General features: G+C 36.7%; 1 protein-coding gene across 1 annotated transcript in view; it reads left to right on the top strand.

Moving 5' to 3' along the window:
- The window catches only part of LOC110463447 (tyrosine-protein kinase HTK16-like), a 54737-nt gene that overhangs the window by 21772 nt on the left and 11514 nt on the right, over window positions 1–21451 (top strand). Inside the window, exons 6-15 of the mRNA XM_021518059.1 lie at window positions 1769–1909; window positions 5548–5653; window positions 6366–6433; window positions 7415–7552; window positions 12747–12876; window positions 13426–13485; window positions 14399–14517; window positions 17823–17919; window positions 20062–20147; window positions 21234–21380. Of these exons, the coding sequence (XP_021373734.1) occupies window positions 1769–1909; window positions 5548–5653; window positions 6366–6433; window positions 7415–7552; window positions 12747–12876; window positions 13426–13485; window positions 14399–14517; window positions 17823–17919; window positions 20062–20147; window positions 21234–21380 (1092 nt within the window). The remainder of the gene's footprint in view (window positions 1–1768; window positions 1910–5547; window positions 5654–6365; window positions 6434–7414; window positions 7553–12746; window positions 12877–13425; window positions 13486–14398; window positions 14518–17822; window positions 17920–20061; window positions 20148–21233; window positions 21381–21451) is intronic.

Here is a 21451-nt window from a genome sequence, read left to right on the forward strand (position 1 = left end):
GATTATGTGTTCGTCCCCTGGGCTTTTTGCATGATAAATATGGCACTTGATCTATTAATGTACTTGAATTAATATTTAAAGTACCTGGTATTTCATTCTGGTAAAATTTTCCTATCTAAATGAAAATTGTGAACATTTTGTCTGTTTAAGACTGTAGACTATTGATATACCCTGTACTGATGTGGAGCCTGCATTAGAAACTAAGCCCGCGAGTCCTTTTAAATATGTGTTAATCAGGTATCAGACCTTCTTGACTCCAGGGTTAAATATGTGTTAATCAGGTATCGGACCTTCTTGACTCCAGAGTTAAATATTAGTTAATCAGGTATCGGACCTTCTTGACTCCAGAGTTAAATATGTGTTAATCAGGTATCGGACCTTTTTGACTCCAGAGTTAAATTTGTGTTAATCAGGTATCGGATCTTCTTGACTCCAGAGTTAAATTTGTATTAATCAGGTATCGGACCTTCTTGACTCCAGAGTTAAATTTGTGTTAATCAGGTATCGGACCTTCTTGACTCAAGAGTTAAATTTGTGTTAATCAGGTATCAGACTTTCTTGACTCCAGAGTTAAATATGTGTTAATCAGGTATCGGACCTTGTTGACTCCAGAGTTAACTTTGTGTTAATCAGGAATCGGACCTTCTTGATTCAAGAGTTAAATTTGTGTTAATCAGGGATCGGACCTTCTTGACTCAAGAGGTAAATTTGTGTTAATCAGGTATCGGACCTTCTTGACTCCAGAGTTAAATTTGAATGAACCCTCTGGGACCTAGTATTCAGTGATACTGTGAAAAAGTAACTATGAAATCTACTTTTTATGCTTAATTACCAATCATAGAAATAACGTAAATCCCAGCTCCAGAGACATGTGTTACCTTTACATTTTTACCTGTCTCCAGAGTCAGGTGTTACCTTTACATTTGTACCTGTCTCCAGGGTCAGGTGTTACCTTTACATTTGTTCCTGTCTCCAGAGACAGGTGTTACCTGTACATTTGTTCCTGTCTCCAGAGACAGGTGTTTCCTTTACATTTGTACCTGTATACAGACATGTGTTACATTTACCTTTGTACCTATGTCCAGAGACAGGTGTTACCTTTACATTTGTACCTGTCTCCAGAGTCAGGTGTTACCTGTACATTTGTACCTGTCTCCAGAGACAGTTGTTACCTTTACATTTGTACCTGTCTCCAGAGTCAGGTGTTACCTGTACATTTGTACCTGTCTACAGAGTCAGTTGTTACCTTTACAATTGTACCAGTCTCCAGAGACAGGTGTTACCTTTACATTTGTCCCTGTCTCCAGAGACAGTTGTTACCTTTACATTCGTACCTGTCTCCAGAGTCAGGTGCTACCTTTACATTTGTACCTGTCTCCAGAGTCGGGTGTTACATTTACATTTGTACCTGTCTCCAGAGTCAGGGGTTACCTTTACATTTGTACCTGTCTACAGACATGTGTTACATTTACATTTGTACCTATCTCCAGAGACATGTGTTACCTGTACATTTGTACTTGTCTACAGAGACAGGTGTTACCTTTACATTTGTACCTGTCTCCAGAGTCAGTTGTTACCTTTACAATTGTACCAGTCTCCAGAGACATGTGTTACCTTTACATTTGTACCTGTCTCCAGAGACATGTGTTACATTTACATTTGTACCTGTCTCCAGAGTCAGGTGTTACATTTACATTTGTACCTGTCTTCAGAGACAGGTGTTACCTTTACAGTTGTACCTGTACATTGTTGATGGTTATGTCTACAGCGGTCCTGTGCCACGAACAGAGCTGAGATGATTCCAATCCTGGTAGAAAAAGGTGGTGCCAACCTTCAGTCCTCTACACCTAAAACATCTTGGGTACCCATGCATGATGCAGCAATGCGTGGACATGTCAAGTGTATCAAGGTGAGATTGGACTGTTATAGTGGACATGTCACGTGTGTAAAGGTGAGACTTGACTGTTATAGTGGACATGTCAAGTGTGTAATGGTGAGACTGGACTGTTATAGTGGACATGTCACGTGTGTAAAGGTGAGACTTGACTGTTATAGTGGACATGTCAAGTGTGTAAAAGTGAGACTGGACTGTTATAGTGGACATGTCACTTGTGTAAAGGTGAGACTGGACTGTTATAGTGGACAGGTCATGTGTGTAAAGGTGAGACTGGACTGTTATAGTGGTCATGTCATGTGTATAAAGGTGAGACTGGACTGTTATAGTGGACAGGTCATGTGTGTAAAGGTGAGACTGGACTGTTATAGTTGACAAGTCAAGTGTGTAAAGGTGAGACTGGACTGTTATAGTTGACATGTCAAGTGTGTAAAGGTGAGACTGGACTGTTATAGTGGACAGGTCACGTGTGTAAAGGTGAGACTGGACTGTTATAGTTGACATGTCAAGTGTGTAAAGGTGAGACTGGACTGTTATAGTGGACAGGTCACGTGTGTAAAGGTGAGATTGGACTGTTATAGTTGACATGGCAAGTGTGTAAAGGGGAGACTGGACTGTAATAGTGGACATGTCAAGTGTGTCAAGGTGAGACTGGACTGTTATAGTGTCACATGTGTAAAGGTGAGACTGGACTGTTATAGTGGACATGTCACGTGAGTAAAGGTGAAGGTGAGACTGGACTGTTATAGTGGACATGTCACGTGTGTAAAGGGGAGATTGGACTGTTATAGTGGACATGTCATGTGTATAAAGGTGAGACTGGACTGTTATAGTGGTCATGTCACGTGAGTAAAGGTGAAGGTGAGGCTGGACTGTTATAGTGGACATGTCAAGTGTGTAATGGTGAGACTGGACTGTAATAGTGGACATGTCAAGTGTGTAAAGGTGAGACTGGACTGTTGTCACGTGAGTAAAGGTGAAGGTGAGACTGGACTGTTATAGTGGACATGTCAAGTGTGTAAAGGTGAGACTGGACTGTAATAGTGGACATGTCAAGTGTATAAAGGTGAGACTGGACTGTTATAGTGGACATGTCACGTGTGTAAAGGGGAGATTGGACTGTTATAGTGGACATGTCAAGTGTGTAAAGGTGTGACTGGACTGTTATAGTGGACATGTCATGTGTGTAAAGGTGAGACTGGACTGTTATAGTTGACATGTCACGTGTGTAAAGGTGAGTCTGGACTGTTATAGTGGACATGTCATGAGTGTAAAGGTGAGACTGGACTGTTATAGTGGACATGTCATGTGTGTGAAGATGAGACTGGACTGTTATAGTGGACATGTCAAGTGTGTAAAGGTGAGACTGGGGACATGTCATGTGTGTGAAGATGAGACTGGACTGTTATAGTGGACATGTCATGTGTATAAAGGTGAGACTGGACTGTTATAGTGGACATGTCACATGTATAAAGGTGTGACTGGACTGTTATAGTTGACATGTCAAGTGTGTAAAGTTGATACTGGACTGTTATAGTGGACATGTCATGTGTGTAAAGGTGAGACTGGACTGTTATAGGTGACATGTCAAGTGTGTAAAGGTGAGACTGGACTGTTATAGTGGACATGTCACATGTGTAAAGGTGAGACTCGACTGTCATAGTGGACATGTCAAGTGTGTAAAGGTTAGACTGGACTGTTATAGTGGACATATCATGTGTGTAAAGGTGAGACTGGACTGTTATAGTGTACATGTCATGTGTGTGAAGATGAGACTGGACCGTTATAGTGGACATGTCATGTGTGTGAAGATGAGACTGGACCGTTATAGTGGACATGTCATGTGTGTGAAGATGAGACTTGACTGTTATAGTGGACATGTCAAGTCTGTAAAGGTGAGACTGGACTGTTATATGTAGTCATGATACAGCATAGTCATTTCTCATGTTATCTGGACATGTCATGTGTGTAAAGGTGATACTGGACTGTTATAGTGGACATGTCCAGTGTGTAAAGGTGAGACTGGACTGTGAGACTGGACTGTTATAGTGGACAAGTCAGTGTGTAAAGGTGTGACTGGACCGTTATAGTGGACATGTCATGTGTGTAAAGGGTTATAGTGGACATGTCATGTGTGTAAAGGTCTGACTGGACTGTTATAGTGGACATGTTATAGTGGACATGTCAAGTGTGGAAAGGTGAGACTGGACTGTTATAGTTGACATGTCAAGTGTGTAAAGATGAGACTGGACTGTTATAGTGGATATGTCACGTGTGTAAAGGTGAGACTGGACTGTGATAGTGGACATGTCAAGTGTGTAAAAGTGAGACTGGACTGTTATAGTGGACGTGTCAAGTGTGTAAAGGTGAAACTGGACTGTTATAGTGGACATGTCCTGCGCGTGAAGATGAGACTGGACTGTTATAGTGGACATTGTTATAGTGGACATGTCACGTGAGTAAAGGTGAAGGTGAGACTGGACTGTTATAGTGACATGTCACATGTGTAAAGGGGAGACTGGACTGTTATAGGGGACATGTCAAGTGTGTAAAGGAGAGACTGGACTGTTATAGGTGACATGTCAAGACTGTCATAGTGGACATGTCAAGTGTGTAAAAGTGAGACTGGACTGTTATAGTGGACGTGTCAAGTGTGTAAAGGTGAAACTGGACTGTTATAGTGGACATGTCCAGTGTGTAAAGGTGAGACTGGACTGGTATAGTGGACATGTCACGTGTGTAAAGGCGAGATTGGACTGTTATAGTGGACATGCCACGTGTGTAAAGGTGAGATTGGACTGTTATAGTGGACATGCCACGTGTGTAAAGGTGAGATTGGACTGTTATAGTGGACAGGTCAAGTGTGTAAAGGTGAGACTGGACTGTGATAGTGGACATGTCAAGTGTGTAAAAGTGAGACTGGACTGTTATAGTGGACGTGTCAAGTGTGTAAAGGTGAAACTGGACTGTTATAGTGGACATGTCAGGTGTGTAAAGGTGAGAGACATGTCACGTGTATAAAGGTGAGATTGGACTGTTATAGTGGACATGTCACGGGTGTAAAGGGGAGATTGGACTGTTAAAGTGGACATGTCAAGTGTGTAAAGGTTAGGCTGGACTGTTATAGTGGACATATCATGTGTGTAAAGGTGAGACTGGACAGTTATAGTGGACATGTCATGTGTGTGAAGATGAGACTTGACTGTTATAGTGGACATGTCACGTGTATAAAGGTGTGACTGGACTGTTATATGTAGTCATGATACAGCATAGTCATTTCTCATGTTATCTCAAATACTTTTATATTAAAAGTAATTTCATTGTCATATTACAGACATTAATTATTTTGAATTCATTTTCTATGCTCCCTAAAAGACATTGTTTATCATGAAATAAATTCACATGTCTATTTGTTATCTCAATTATTTCAAAATCAGTTAGATGGATCGATCTGCTGTAGACTTACTTCCCTGTATGCTGAAACCTATTTCTACATCTGGGTAGACAGACAAACTGGTTCAATTAAGACACAACATACATGGTACTAGAATCAAACTTGTTAAGAGCATTCACATTATATAGGGAGATATAAAGCCCCTTATGTGTAGTGTTGTTTTGAGCAATCAGCTAACTTGTTGCATGTTTATGGTCAGGCCTTGCTAAAGATGAACGCCCCTCTGATGCCACGCGCCGAGGATGAACAGACGCCACTGGACCTGGCCATCAAGTACAACAGGGACGATTGCATAAAATTACTCAGTAAGTCACATCCTACAGTTTATTACTACAGAAGTAAACCTACGGTAGTCAAGTACATTTGTTTTGTAGTAGGATGCTGGGGTCGTGACTGAAGGGTTGCGGGTTTGAGTCGGGTCATGCCACTGTGTTGTATCCTTGAACAAGATATTTTACTTTGCTTGTTCCAGTCTACTCAGCTGTAAATGAGTACGTGGTTGGGCAGTGCTTGAATTATTGAATGCTAGCTGTGAGTGCCGAAATGGCAGCACCGGCTGTATGCTCCCCAGGGAGTTGAGAAAGATATTGGCTGGTTGCAAATGCCCTATAACCATGATTAATACTTTGTGAACCGCTTTTAAACAACGTAGGACCTAGGTTGTGATAAAGTGGTATATAAGAACTTCAATTTATTATTATTGATATTATTATTATTACATTTGTATACTTTCAAATATGGTGTATCGTTTTGTTTGTCCAGAATGAGTGCATATTTTTGTCATTGAAAATAAGTACATATAACATATAATATACTAGATATATATACATAGTAATGATATGTCGACAGTGAAATTAACACTGCACTGGCTTCTACTGGTGAAGGGTGACAATTTGACTAGGTGAACGTTTGCCGGTGTACAGTATGATTTACACCAAGGGGTCAAACACTTTGGGGTCAAATATCTCCTTAATATCTTTGTATATTTGCACTGAGTGAGCTTCGTACTTATAACAGATGCTGAAGACAGGCGTCCCATATACACAAAACAGGAGGATTGGCTCCACCCAGACCTAGACAGACAGGTAAGCAACCTGATCACCTTTCACCTGAACGATGTTGGAAGGATTGAGAACTTTGTTATATGATACAATTACATTCGTTCACTCGAAGCATTCTTTCTTTGAACTTTCAGTTTTCAGAATCTTGCTTTTAAAGAAACATTTTTTTTGTCTCGGGAAATTGTTTCTTGGACATGTTCAAATTAAGGAATAACATTTTTCAGATCAACAAAATATAATCAGCTGTAAATCTTGCTATAGTTAAAGAGAGTTAATAGCAGGGCTGCAATGATACATTAACGTGACGATATGATACGTATTACGATACTGTTGTCACAATACATAAAGAAACAGTAGAAGACAAGCGCAAAGACGTTCCAATTTGTAAGGACAATATTCAACTGGAAATAGATTTGGTCCAAAATGGACATGACTTCAAAGTTTTACACAGTTCAGGCCCTCGACGTGCATGCTGATCTGGAGCTGTCACTCGCTATGTTTAAACTGATATGAGTAGACTAAACTCAGAAACGACAAAATCCGGAAAATATTGTAGGTGTATCGTGACCTCCAAAAAATATTGTGTGTCATACAGTATTCAAAATATCGCGATAAATTGTTGTAGCCCTAGTTAATAACACGCCATCACCATGGCAGTAGAGCCTGGTTGTGGTATACAATCACAATTATAATTGACATTACTTTTAACTGGATGTTGACTCTAGTTCGCGTCATTCAAGGTAAACCTGCAACGTTACATAGGAGTTCATATAAAGCGAGGCCACTTCAATCTTACCGCAAACTTTAATCAGATCATAAGGTTGCAATGATACAGAGCTTCACGCCAAATGTTCTCTTATTTGGATATTTTATTCGAATGGAATCAGTTTACTGTTTTTATAAAGATTTATGTATCAACATTCTGTTTTTGGAAAAAAAATTATAGATCAATTTACCATTGGAATTTGTTTACATATTATCAGTGTCTCTGGTATTTTATTCCAGCAAGCCTGTCAACTACTTGACGCTTACCACAAAACAGACGGCTTGTTTCTGGTCCGGAAAAGTCGGAGAAATGTTAACTTCCATGTAATAACATTCTGCTTTAAGAAAAATTACTACAACTTTGAGGTCAAGGTCAAGGTAGGTAAAGGAGGTGCATGCTCAGTATGTACAGTCAAACTTCCATAAATCAATCTTCAAAGATTCAAATTTCTCGATGTGTCGAACTTACAGCAAAGTCTGGAATTTTCCCCTTATAATTAATACACTACTAATATTCAGTTTTCTATTCATGAATTGAACTTGTATGAGTCGAATATCTTGCTGTTTCAAAGTGTAAGCAAGGCATGTTCGTTATGAAAGCATTGGAAATTACAACTAATAAATCAAAATAAAAAAATTACCTGTATGAGAAAATTGGAATGTCCCATGGTTATTTTAACACCTTCATGAACATGTTTGGGTATGAAGCGAAACATACTGGTGACCATGTTTACACAACCTGGTATACATTATCTACAGTTAATAAACTGATACTGATTAATTAACTCACTACTGTTTTCTTGATGCAAAGTGATAATAAATATAGCGTCGACCATTACATAGGATACATTCACCGGAGGTACTTTTCAGTCGTAAGTGTAGGTCTAGTTAACAATTTGGTATGTACGACTGTTATGTATGTTACTGGTTGATGAAATCATTAACTTAACTGGGAGAATTTTTAGAAAAAATTGATTGCCATAAATGTATTTCGAAAATAAATGGCCAACAGGAATCACTCTCAGCAACATGGCGCACGTGATGGACCACATCAATACAGGGCACAGGCTAGGTCAAACAAAGAAATAGTGAATTTGATAAGATCACAATACAAATTACAGCCCGTTATATATCTGTAAATGTAATTAAACTTCTTATCTTGTGTTCATTACATAACAATCACATTCTGTCTGATATACATAACAATCACATTCTGTCTGATATACATAACAATCATATATATAACAATCACATTCTGTCTGATATACATAACAATCACATTCTGTCAGATATACATAACAATCACATTCTGTCTGATATACGTAACAATCACATTCTGTCTGATATACATAACAATTACATTCTGTCTGATATACATAACAATCACATTCCGTCTGATATACATAACATTCACATTCTGTCTGATATACATACCAATCATATACATACAAATCACATTCTGTCTGATATACATAACAATCATAGTTCATTACATAACAATCACATTCTGTCTGATATACATAATATTCACATTCTGTCTGATATACATAACAATCATATACATAACAATCTCATTCTGTCTGATATACATAACAATCACATTCTGCCTGATATACATAACAATCACATTCTGTCTGATATTATAACAATCACATTCTGTCTGATATACGTAACAATCACATTCTGTCTAATATACATAACAATCCCATTCTGTCTGATATACATAACATTCACATTCTGTCTGATATAAATAACAATCATATATATAACAATCACATTCTGTCTGATATACATAACTATCACATTCTGTCTGATATACATAACAATCACATTTTGTCTGATATACATAACAATCACATTCTGTCTGATATAAATAACAATCACATTCTGTCTAATATACATAACAATAACATTCTGTCTGATATACATAACAATCACATTCTGTGTAATATACATAACAATCACATTCTGTCTAATATACATAACAATCCCATTCTGTCTGATATACATAACATTCACATTCTTTCTGATATACATAACAATCACATTCTGTCTGATATTATAACAATCACATTCTGTCTGATATACATAACTATCACATTCTGTCTGATATACATAACAATCACATTATGTCTGATATACATAACAATCATATACATAACAATTACATTCTGTCTGATATACATAACAATCACATTCTGCCTGATATACATAACAATTACATTCTGTCTGATATACGTAACAATCACATTCTGTCTAATATACATAACAATAACATTCTGTCTGATATACATAACAGTCACATTCTGTCTGATATACATAACAATCACATTATGTCTGATATACATAACAATCATATACATAACAATTACATTCTGTCTGATATACATAACAATCACATTCTTTCTGATATACATAACATTCACATTCTGTCTGATATACATAACAATCACATACATAACAATCACATTCTGTCTGATATACATAATATTCACATTCTGTCTGATATACATAACAATCATATACATAACAATCTCATTCTGTCTGATATACATAACAATGACATTCTGTCTGATATACATAACATTCACATTCCGTCTGATATACATAACAATCATATATATAACAATCACATTCTGTCTGATATACATAACACTCCTTTACATAACAATCACATTCTGTCTGATATACATAACCGTCACATTCTGTCTGATATACATAACAATCACATACATAACAATCACATTCTGTCTGATATACATAATATTCACATTCTGTCTGATATACATAACAATCATATATATAACAATCACATTCTGTCTGATATACATAACAGTCACAATCTGTCTGATATACATAACAATCACATTCTGTCTAATATACGTAACAATCACATTCTGTCTGATATACATAACAATCACATTCTGTCTAATATACATAGCAATCACATTCTGTCTGATATACATAACAATGATATACATAACAATTACATTCTGTCTGATATACATAACAATCACATTTTGCCTGATATACATAACAATCACATTCTGTCTAATAAACATAGCAATCACATTCTGTCTGATATACATACCAATCACATTCTGTCTGATATACATATCAATCACATTCTGTCTGATATTCATAACAATCACATTCTGTCTGATATCCATAACAATGACATTCTGTCTGATATACATAACAATTACATTCTGTCTGATATACATAACAATAACATTCTGTCTGATATACATAACAATAACATTCTGTCTGATATACATAACAGTCACAATCTGTCTGATATACATAACAATCACATTCGGTCTGATATACATAACAATGACATTCTGTCTAATATACATAACAATCATATACATAACAATTACATTCTGTCTGACATACATAACAATCACATTCTGTCTGATATTATAACAATCACATTCTGTCTGATATACATGACAATCACATTTTGTCTGATATACATAACAATAACATTCTGTCTGATATACATAACAATAACATTCTGTCTGATATACATAACAGTCACAATCTGTCTGATATACATAACAATCACATTCTTTCTGATATACATAACAATCACATTCTGTCGGATATACATAACAATCACATTCTGTCTGATCTACATAACAATCACATTCTGTCTAATATACATAACAATGACATTCTGTCTGATATACATAACAATTACATTCTGTCTGATATACGTAACAATCACATTCTGTCTGATATACATAGCAATCACATTCTGCCAGATATACATAACAATGACATTCTGTCTGATATACATAACAATGACATTCTGTCTGATATACATAACAATTACATTCTGTCTGATATACGTAACAATCACATTCTGTCTGATATACATAGCAATCACATTCTGCCAGATATACATAACAATGACATTCTGTCTGATATACAGAACAATCACATTCTGTCTGATATACATAACCGTCACATTCTGTCTGATATACATAACAATGACATTCTGTCTAATATACATAACAATCATATACATAACAATCACAGTCTGTCTGATATACATAACAATGACATTCTGTCTAATATACATAACAATCATATACATAACAATTACATTCTGTCTGACATACATAACAATCACATTCTGTCTAATATACATAGCAATCACAATCACATTCTGTCTGATATACATAGCAATCACATTCTGTCTGATATACATACCAATCACATTCTGTCTAATATACATAACAATGACATTCTGTCTGATATACAGAACAATCACATTCTGTCTGATATACATAATAATCACATTCTGTCTGATATACATAACAATGATATACATAACAACTACATTCTGTCTGATATACATAACAATCACATTCGGTCTGATATACATAACAATGACATTCTGTCTGATATACAGAACAATCACATTCTGTCTGATATACATAACAATGACATTCTGTCTAATATACATAACAATCATATACATAACAATCACATTCTGTCTAATATACATAGCAATCACCTTCTGTCTGATATACATAACAATGATATACGTAACAATTACATTCTGTCTGATATACATAACAATAACATTCTGTCTGATATACATAACAGTCACAATCTGTCTGATATACATAACAATCAAATTCTGTCTGAAATACATAACAATGACATTCTGTCTGATATACATAACAATTACATTCTGTCTGATATACGTAACAATCACATTCTGTCTGATATACATAGCAATCACATTCTGCCAGATATACATAACAATGACATTCTGTCTGATATACAGAACAATCACATTCTGTCTGATATACATAACAGTCACAATCTGTCTGATATACATAACAATCAAATTCTGTCTGATATACATAACAATCACATTCTGTCTGATAGTCATAAAAATCACATTCTGTCTATTATACATACCAATCACATTCTGTCTGATATACATATCAATCACATTCTGTCTGATATACATAACAGTCACATTCTTTCTGATATACATACAATCACATTCTGTCTGATATACATAACCGTCACATTCTGTCTGATATACATAACAATCCCATTCTGTCTGATATACATAACAATCACAATCTGTCTGATATACATAACAATCAAATTCTGTCTGAAATACATAACAATGACATTCTGTCTGATATACATAACAATGACATTCTTTCTGATATACATAACAATCACATTCTGTCGGATATACATAACAATCACATTCTGTCTGATATCCATAACAATGACATTCTGTCTGATATACATAACAATTACATTCTGTCTGATATACATAACAATCACATTCTGTCTGATATACAAAAACTCAGCGTTCAATGTTCAATATTTGTGAGTCGAAGTCCTGATGTTTTTCTTTTCATCTTTCAAGAACAAAAACTGCAAATATTAAGATAATACCATACTTCAAATTTTCTTCTTCAAATTGAAGCAGGTTAAATCTGAATTCAAAATGGCTTTAAATAACATTACCTTTTCGATTAAAGGGAACATGTTTTTCTAGAAATGTAAGAAGATGTATGGTTATTTTTAGGATTATAGGAACAAGCTTGTCCATTACATTGATAACGGTCCATTGTTTCCCTCTCTGGAGCGTGTGATTGACCACTACACCCACCAATCTGACGGACTTACAACCAAACTAACAGCATCCGTCTGTCCAGGTAAAAACAACTTATACTTGATCACTTTCCTTAGGAGAGCTTTGGATTTTACTTCGAGTGTCGTGTTGCAATGAAACATTTTACCATGAGGTGTTGGTATTGTATACTTTATCTGTCGGACTGTAGGAGTGGTTAGCAGACCACAAAATGTACAAGTCTTTTCCAGTCTACAACTCGTTAAAGTGTTCAGTGGTTCATATCTGTTTAGACATACTATTTCTCATACAAACTTTTAATTGAGTAAATTCCAAAAGTGTTTAGGACTTTGATGTATTAAATAACCTTCATAGGAATTCACATCATCCTTTTCATGTTAAATTGATGTCATTTATATTCATGGAGTCCTAATTGATGTAAAATTATTTCTAAATAAATTGGCTTTAAATGTAACCGGTATCTTCATTAATTAGAAACAGGGAGGGTCTTAACATTGTGTTGGAACTGTTAGGCTACTGGGGTCATTTTGGGAAGGGGAGTCAAAGTGAGTCTCTGGATAATAGTTCTTGTTTGATGAAATTGATAAATCTAGACTTTTATCGACGTTTACAGGTCAGGAAGAGTTGGTTTATGTACGTTCTGAAAACAAGTCAGTGGAGCGGTCTCATCAAGGTATGTCATACATACTGTTACTCTCACGTTTCTCTACCATCTGAATGTCCTTGTGTCAGCACTTTATGTACTTATCTTTGTTCCTCTGTGGTATGTGCTAAGAAGCCTAACACAAGTGTCTTTACACTGACGGTGTCAAAATCTTATAATTATGTTTTTAATCTCTGGCTGATCAGAAATCTAAGTGTTACTGCCACTAGACCTAGTAGTAGTAGTATTTTTAGTGGTGGAAATAAAATTATAATTTTTGATTAGGGGATTTACATCTGTATACTGTAAATGTACATTTTTTAGCCGTGGTCTTATTTTAGCACTTTTTGTGCTTTATATATTGTGCTAAATGACTGCACCAGTAAATATATTGTGCTAAATGACTGCACCAGTATATATATTGTGCTAAATGACTGCATAAGTATATATATTGTGCTAAATGACTGCATACGTATATATATTGTGCTAAATGACTGCGTCAGTATATATATTGTGCTTGTGCTAAATGACTGCGTCAGTATATATATTGTGCTAAATGACTGCACCAGTATATATACTGTGGTAAATGACTGCACCAGTATATATACTGTGCTAAATGACTGCACCAGTAAATATACTGTGCTAAATGAGTGCACCAGTATATATACTGCACTAAATGACTGCACCAGTATATATACTGTGCTAAATGACTGCACCAGTTTAAGTTCTTGTATGTTGTTTTCTGTTACATAGGTTTCTTTTGTGGGTGCACCAATTCATCAGTGCGCTACTCTGTAAAACAAAATTTAGCACAGTGTTTTTTTATGATAATTTCCAATTGTGTGTTCCTCAAGAAACCTTGGGACATAGATCAAGATTGTTAATTTTTGTTTTCTATACAAACTTCTTTTGAACTCTGTCTGTATCCCATCATGCTGTGCAGTCCCAAAAAGCATGCCGAGACCAAATCTTCCACCGAGGGATGAGCCCGAGGTTCCTGAGGACACGTACGCAGAACCTGCGAATGTCAGTGAACCCCCACAACTACCGCCAAGTCGCAATGTGAGTGTTACTATGACAACCTAACAAACATGTATATATTATATTTATATCTTTCCCTTATTCAGACTAGTAAACTGTGACTGCATATAAATTAGCATATACGCAATAAAAAAAGGCTCGATGGATTGATACCTGTTTCAAATATGGAGTCGTTCACGCTTCAGCGAGATAACTGTTTGATGACAGCCATTGTTTGGTTCCTTCTGTAAACATGGAACATCCATTATGTCTGATTATACAACAAAGGGATGCTGGCAAACTTCTTATTCTATGGACACACATTCAAAGTTCCCTGACGGTAAAGTGTATTACGGTAGCCTTGTTTTGATAATGATAAACAAGGTCGCCATTGTAATGGCAGCTTGTCGCCATGGTTTCTCACGACTATACACACAGAGCACAATCTTCCCTGTACGGAGTGAAACATAAAGTGCAACACCAACAATGTTACAGCAAAATATTACTGCATTAACTAGGTACTAGGTAGAAGAGTAATCTTTGACAATATATTGTAATAACATTATGATTGATAACATAGCTGTATGCCGTTCTGAATGTGCTTCTCAACTTAATGTTTACTACAAAAGACAAAAACAACCACCTATTCTGGGCTGGCTTCATCTGCAGCGGAACAGGAAATCTGTAGCTGTGAATGAAGCAGATTGAAATGCTATTCTGATTGGTCAATATAAAATCAATACAGGACCTTATATCATCATACGTGAAAATAAATGTTCATCTAGTCAAATTTTAATTTTCTCCCTACACCGACTTCATACATGCCATATCTAATGATTTTGGCATGAGACACACGAAAATTGCTTCAGAAAAAATCCTCACAGCGTGAGACCCATTTCTCATGAATTTCAATCGGTCTCACGAAAAGAAACAAAATTTGGTCAATCTTAGTGAATAAACAATAGCTACATGGATTCACACTGACCTAGGTCACTGAGAGGTCGTAAGTCACACGCCAGCCACATAAATTACAGGCCATTCAAATAGCTGCATAGGTGTAAAGTTGTATATGTTTATATGTAGGTATTTCTAGCTGATTTTATCATATAAGTCTAAACAAGCCCCTGTGGCCCGGCTGGCTGATTTAGGGGCGCATGGCTTGGTGACTTGCTCACCGATGTGTGAACTGTTAAGCAATTAAATCAGTGATCCCACATCCATTGGGGGCTACTTGCTAATTAATATGTGATGACAGTTGATACAAACATTAAACAGCAACATACGAGCTGTTAATTGTAAGTAGTGACTATAAAATTGAAACCAGACACTGACATGAATCTAGAATTTATTCTCTTGTAGCTGGGACAGGATTGAGTGTTGATGAGAAAAAACATAAACGCAAGAAAACAAGTTTCTTCACAATTGGATATATAAAAATATTGGAAGTAGTAGTTATTGGTTTACTTTTTTTTTCAGCAAATGAATATTGGATATTCCCAATGTTTTGAGATGTAATAGCAATAAATCTTTCAATTTCGGTTCTAACGAAGTAATTAGAGGCTTCAGAATAACACGAATGTTTAATACTATGTTATATGCAGTATAATTTGAATTTCTCACTAATTCAGAGAAAAAATATCACTATTTTGACCAAACCCATTAAAAAAAATCACTGATCTCACTATTTTGCACAGGAAAGTTATGGAATGTATGTACACTGGTAGAATCCATTTTCATGGAGTGTTTATTTGGCTCTTCCAATGTTATTAGCTCACCTAGCTGGTCCGAAGGACCAAGGTGAGCTTATGCCATACCATGGCGTCCGTCCGTATGTCAACAATTCCTTTAAACGACTTCTTTTTCCTAACCACTAATTGGAATTTAACTAAATTTGACTGGAAGCAACCCTAGGTGGTGGGGATTCAAAATTTTACAATTGGTTGGGCTGACCCCCCCCCCCCCCAGGGGGCTGAGAGGCAGGGCCAAAAGGGGGCAATTTGGCTATATTGCTATAATCGACTTCTTCTCATGAACCAAGTGATGGATATCAACCATATTTGACTGGAAGCATCCCTAGGTGGTGGGGATTCAAACTTGTACAAATGGGCTGAGGGCGGGGGCCAAAATGGGGCAATTTGGCTATATTGCTACACACGACTTCTTCTGTAGAACTATGCACTGGATATCAATCATATTTGATCAAAAACATTCATTGGAGGCAGTGATTCATAATTGTACAGTTGGTGGGGCTGACCCCCCAGGGGGCTGAGGGGCGGGGCCAAATAGGGGCAATTTGGCTATATTGCTACAAACGACTTCTTCTGTAGAACTATGCCATGGATATCGATCATATTTGGTAGGAAGCATTCATGGGAGGCAGGGATTCAAAGTTGTACAAATGGTTGGGCTGACCCCCTGGGCTAAGGGATGGGGCACATTTGCTTCTAGGATGGCCCTAGGATCTGGCCCCACCCTTGGAGAAATAGTCCCTGGGTCATAACTTTAAAACGGTTGAGATCCCCACCCCAAAACTATATATACAAATGCTGGGCATAAAGAGACGAATGCAGTCATGATATTAGAATAGACCCTGGGGTCTGACCGAACCCCTAGGGACCTAGTTTCTTAGTCACAGCTTGGAAACAGTTGAGATCCCCACCCTATAACCATATATACAATTGCTGAGTATAAAGAGATGAATGCACATATGCTTCCAGAATGGCCTTGGGATCTGCCCCACCCTTGGAGACTTAACCCCTGGATCATATCTTTGAAACGGATGAGATCCCCACCCCAAAACTATATATACAAATGCTGGGCAAAAAGAGACAAATGCAGTCATGATATTAGAATTGATCCTGGGGTCTGGCCACAACCCTAGGGACCTAGTTTCTAAGTCACAGCTTGGAAACAGTTGAGATCCCCACCCCATAACCATACATAAAATTGCTTGGCATGAAAAATCTAATACAGATATGCTACAAGGATTGGCCTTGGGGTCTGGCATATTCCCTTGGATCTCATTTGGAGAATATTTTGCCATGATTGCTTAGATATCCAGGTGAGCGATACAGTCCCTCTGGGCCTCTTGTTACTATGAATAGTATGTTGTATACTTATTTTCACTGTTGTGATAAATAACCCTCATTATGGAGGGCAAAAAATGACAAATATAAAATGCTGCAAACGTTTTTCTCAGTACTCAATATTATTTATATTTCTTCACTGCAGTGAAGATATAAGTTTTGGTCAGACCGTGATTATTTCTAATATTTCACTGATGATAATTTGATAAAAGTGTTTACCTTAGCATTATAATAGCACAACTTTCTGTTCTACACCTGTAGCCTCCATCAGCAACCTCAAAAACTGTTCTTAGTGAAACCAAACAGCAGAGCGTTGAAGAATTCAAAAAGGTGATTGACCCTAAGGAGATTGTCCTAGGTAAGTTGTTTGACCCTAATATAAGGTTATTGTCCTTGGTAAGTTGTTTGACCCTAAGGAGATTGTCTTTGGTAAGTTGTTTGACCCTAAGGAGGTTGTCGTAGGTAAGTTGTTTGACCCTAAGGAGATTGTCCTCGGTAAGTTGTTTGACCCTAAGGAGGTTGTCCTTGGTAAGTTGTTTGACCCTAAGGGGGTTGTCCTTGGTAAGTTGTTTGACCCTAAGGAGGTTGTCCTTGGGAAGTTGTTTGACCCTAAGGAGATTGTCCTTGGTAAGTTGTTTGACCCTAAGGAGATTGTCCTAGGTAAGTAATTTGACCCTAAGGAGATTGTGTTTGGTAAGTTGTTTGACCCTAAGGAGATTGTCCTAGATAAGTTGTTTGACTCTAAGGAGAATGTCTTTGGTAAGTTGTTTGACCCTAAGGAGGTTGTCCTTGGTAAGTTGTTTGACCCTAAGGAGGTTGTCCTTGGTAAGTTGTTTGACCCTAAGGAGATTGTCCTTGGTAAGTTGTTTGACCCTAAGGAGAATGTAAATTTCAGTACCCCTTGGGCCATCCGTTCTCCTTTGGGGAGGGGGTAAAATTTACTATAGTTTATATTGGGAAATAAAACCTTTGGGTATATTTTGTTCATTTGCAGTAGGAAATTCATCTTTCTTGGTGCGAATCATCCTTGGAGGAAGATGGTATCAAAATGTAAAATTGGGATTCCTACCCCAACCCCCAGGGGCCAGGGTGGGGCCCCAAAGGGAAAATTAACCAATATTTCAAAAATTGTTTTCTTCAGGCTCAGATGTATTACAATCAAATTCTGTGCATGGATGAAAATTCCGTCTGGGGCTTTATCAAAGACAAAGAGTCAAGTGACCTATTGCGATCGCCTTTTGTCCGTCGCCAAAAAGGGTCAAATTGACTAAAATTTCAAAAATCTTCTCCTCCAAAGCCCCTGAACCAATTTCAATGAAATTTTGCAGGGACCTTCCATGGACAAAGGTCAACAAAAATAGTTGCCGGTTTAGTCCTAAGCCCCCAGGGGCCTGAGGGGCGGGGCCAAAAAGGGTCAAATTGACTAAAATTTCAAAAATCAACTTCTCAAGACCCAGATATGGTAGAATCAAATACTCTTCATAGATGGAAGGGTCTTAAGGTTTATGACCCTAGGGTCCCACGTTTACCCCCTGGGGAAGGAGGGGGGGGGGGGGGGGCAAAATTTATTATGGTTTGTAATGGCAAATGATACTTTGAATATTACATGTTAATAACTTGATTGGAATTATAACCTTGAATTGACAGTTTGATACTTTGAAAATTTTGAGCCAGCCCTACCCCCAAGGGCTGTAGGGTGGGGCTCAAAGGAGTCAGTGTGCTAAAATTTCTTCATTTTCCTTGTTAAAAATCAGAGGTGCTAGTTTCAAATCCTTTTTAGTCTGAAATCTGTATGCTAGATATTGAGTAAGGTGGTTTTATTGTTTTTTGTCACTTTGAATAATATTTCTGTTCTTGTTAAAAACAAAATCAACTCTCTGTATAAATATATCAGGTGACCGTTAAGGCCCATGGGCCTCTTGTTTTAATTTTATTACTCCCCAGCCATCCATTTTTGCTTGGGGAGGGGGTAAAGATGACTTGAGTTTATATAGGGAAATAACACTTTTGGGTATATTTTGTCCATTTTCAGCAGGAAATTATTCAAACTTGGTTGGAATGATTATGATGCCAGATGGCAATTAGATAGTATGAGAAAATAAGATCCTGCGCCATCCCAAGGGGCTGGAGGGGTGGGGCCCTAATGGAGATAATGGTTAAAAGGTAAAAAAATCTTCTTCATCAGACTCAGATGTTTTACTCTTCAAGGATAGAAAGATCCTTACCTAAATTGCCATTACCCTCCCTTGGGGAGAGGGATTATTTCTCAATAGCAAACTAGTTTATTTGAATAGTTTTAAAGTTCGTATCCTTTGGTGACATGACAAGTATTGTATTTCACTTTGTTTACATGTTGTTTTCCACATTTTGTACATCTCAACAATGAAATTGAGGTACCAGTACCTATGATTTAACTAAGGTGACCGCTAAGGACCTTGGGCCTCTTGTTGATTTAATTCTGAGTGTATCTTCTAGCCATACTATTATATTTGCTTTACAGGACAGGATCTTGGTGAGGGAGAATATGGTGCTGTAAAAAAGGGAAAATATACTCACAGAGAAGGCAGATTTTCTCCTAAGGTTAAGGTAAATAAAGTACATAAATATTAATCAAGCCTTTTGAGAACACATTGTTTAACATGATGAAATATCATTTGATTTGATAATTTTCAGCATGTTGTGATCTCATGCTTACAATGAAGCCATATCTATGTTTGCCATGAAGGGTCTATTATTTTCACTCTTTAACAAATATGGCCTATAGCAAAGTGATTTAATTTCTCAGGCTTCGGTTTGAACATATGTTGCTGTAAGCTAATTATGCTGTAATGCTGTAATTTGCATGATGACTGTATACAGTAATGTTGTAACTTTATGACAACTGTATACAGAAAAATTGTAACTTGTATGATGATTGTATACAGTAATGCTGTATATTGTATGATAACTGTATACAATAATGCTGTAATAATGCTGTATCCTGAATGATAACTGTATACAATAATGCTGTATCTTGAACGATAGCTGTATACAACAGTGTTGTAACTTTATGACAACTGTATACAGTAAAGTTGTAACTTGTATGATGATTGTAAACAGTAATGCTGTAACTTGTATGATAACTGTATACAGTAATGCTGTATCTTGTATGATAACTGTATACAGTAAAGTTGTAACTTGTATTATAACTGTATACATTAAATGCTGTAACTTGTATGATAACTGTATACAGTAATGCTGTATCCTGAATGATAAATTGTATACAATAATGCTGTATCTTGTATGATTACTGTATACAGTAATGCTGTAACTTGTATGATAACAGTATACAGTAATGCTGTAACTTGTATGATGATTGTATACAATAATGCTGTATCTTGTATGATAACTGTATACAGTAATGCTGTATCCTGAATGATAACTGTATACAGTAAAGTTGTAACTTGTATGATAACTGTATACATTAAATGCTGTAACTTGTATGATAACTGTATACAGAATACTGTAACTAACAGAACACCTAGTCTCTTTGTAGTTTTTCAAGGTAGATGTTGATCTTACCTTTGTTCCTATTTTGCTATAGTTGCATGGAATATGAGAAATTTCAGTTTTATTGACACTTCCATATTCTCTTGGTTTCTGTATGATAAATAAAGGTTGATTGTTTTACAGATTGATGTGGCTGTGAAGACATTCCACCAGACTGACCCTGCAGTCGGGGTCAATGAGGGCATACTAAGGGAGGCAATCCTGATGCAGGATCTTGATCACTCGAGTATTGTGAAGCTGTATGGTATCTGTGAAAACCCATTCATGTTGGTATGTCAATTATATACTGTATCTGATTTAGTGTAATAGAGGATATTATCACTGTTTGTTAGTTCCATTCA

Source organism: Mizuhopecten yessoensis, unplaced genomic scaffold, assembly GCF_002113885.1.
Source record: "Mizuhopecten yessoensis strain PY_sf001 unplaced genomic scaffold, ASM211388v2 scaffold10909, whole genome shotgun sequence".
Classification (NCBI taxonomy): Eukaryota; Metazoa; Mollusca; class Bivalvia; order Pectinida; family Pectinidae; genus Mizuhopecten; species Mizuhopecten yessoensis.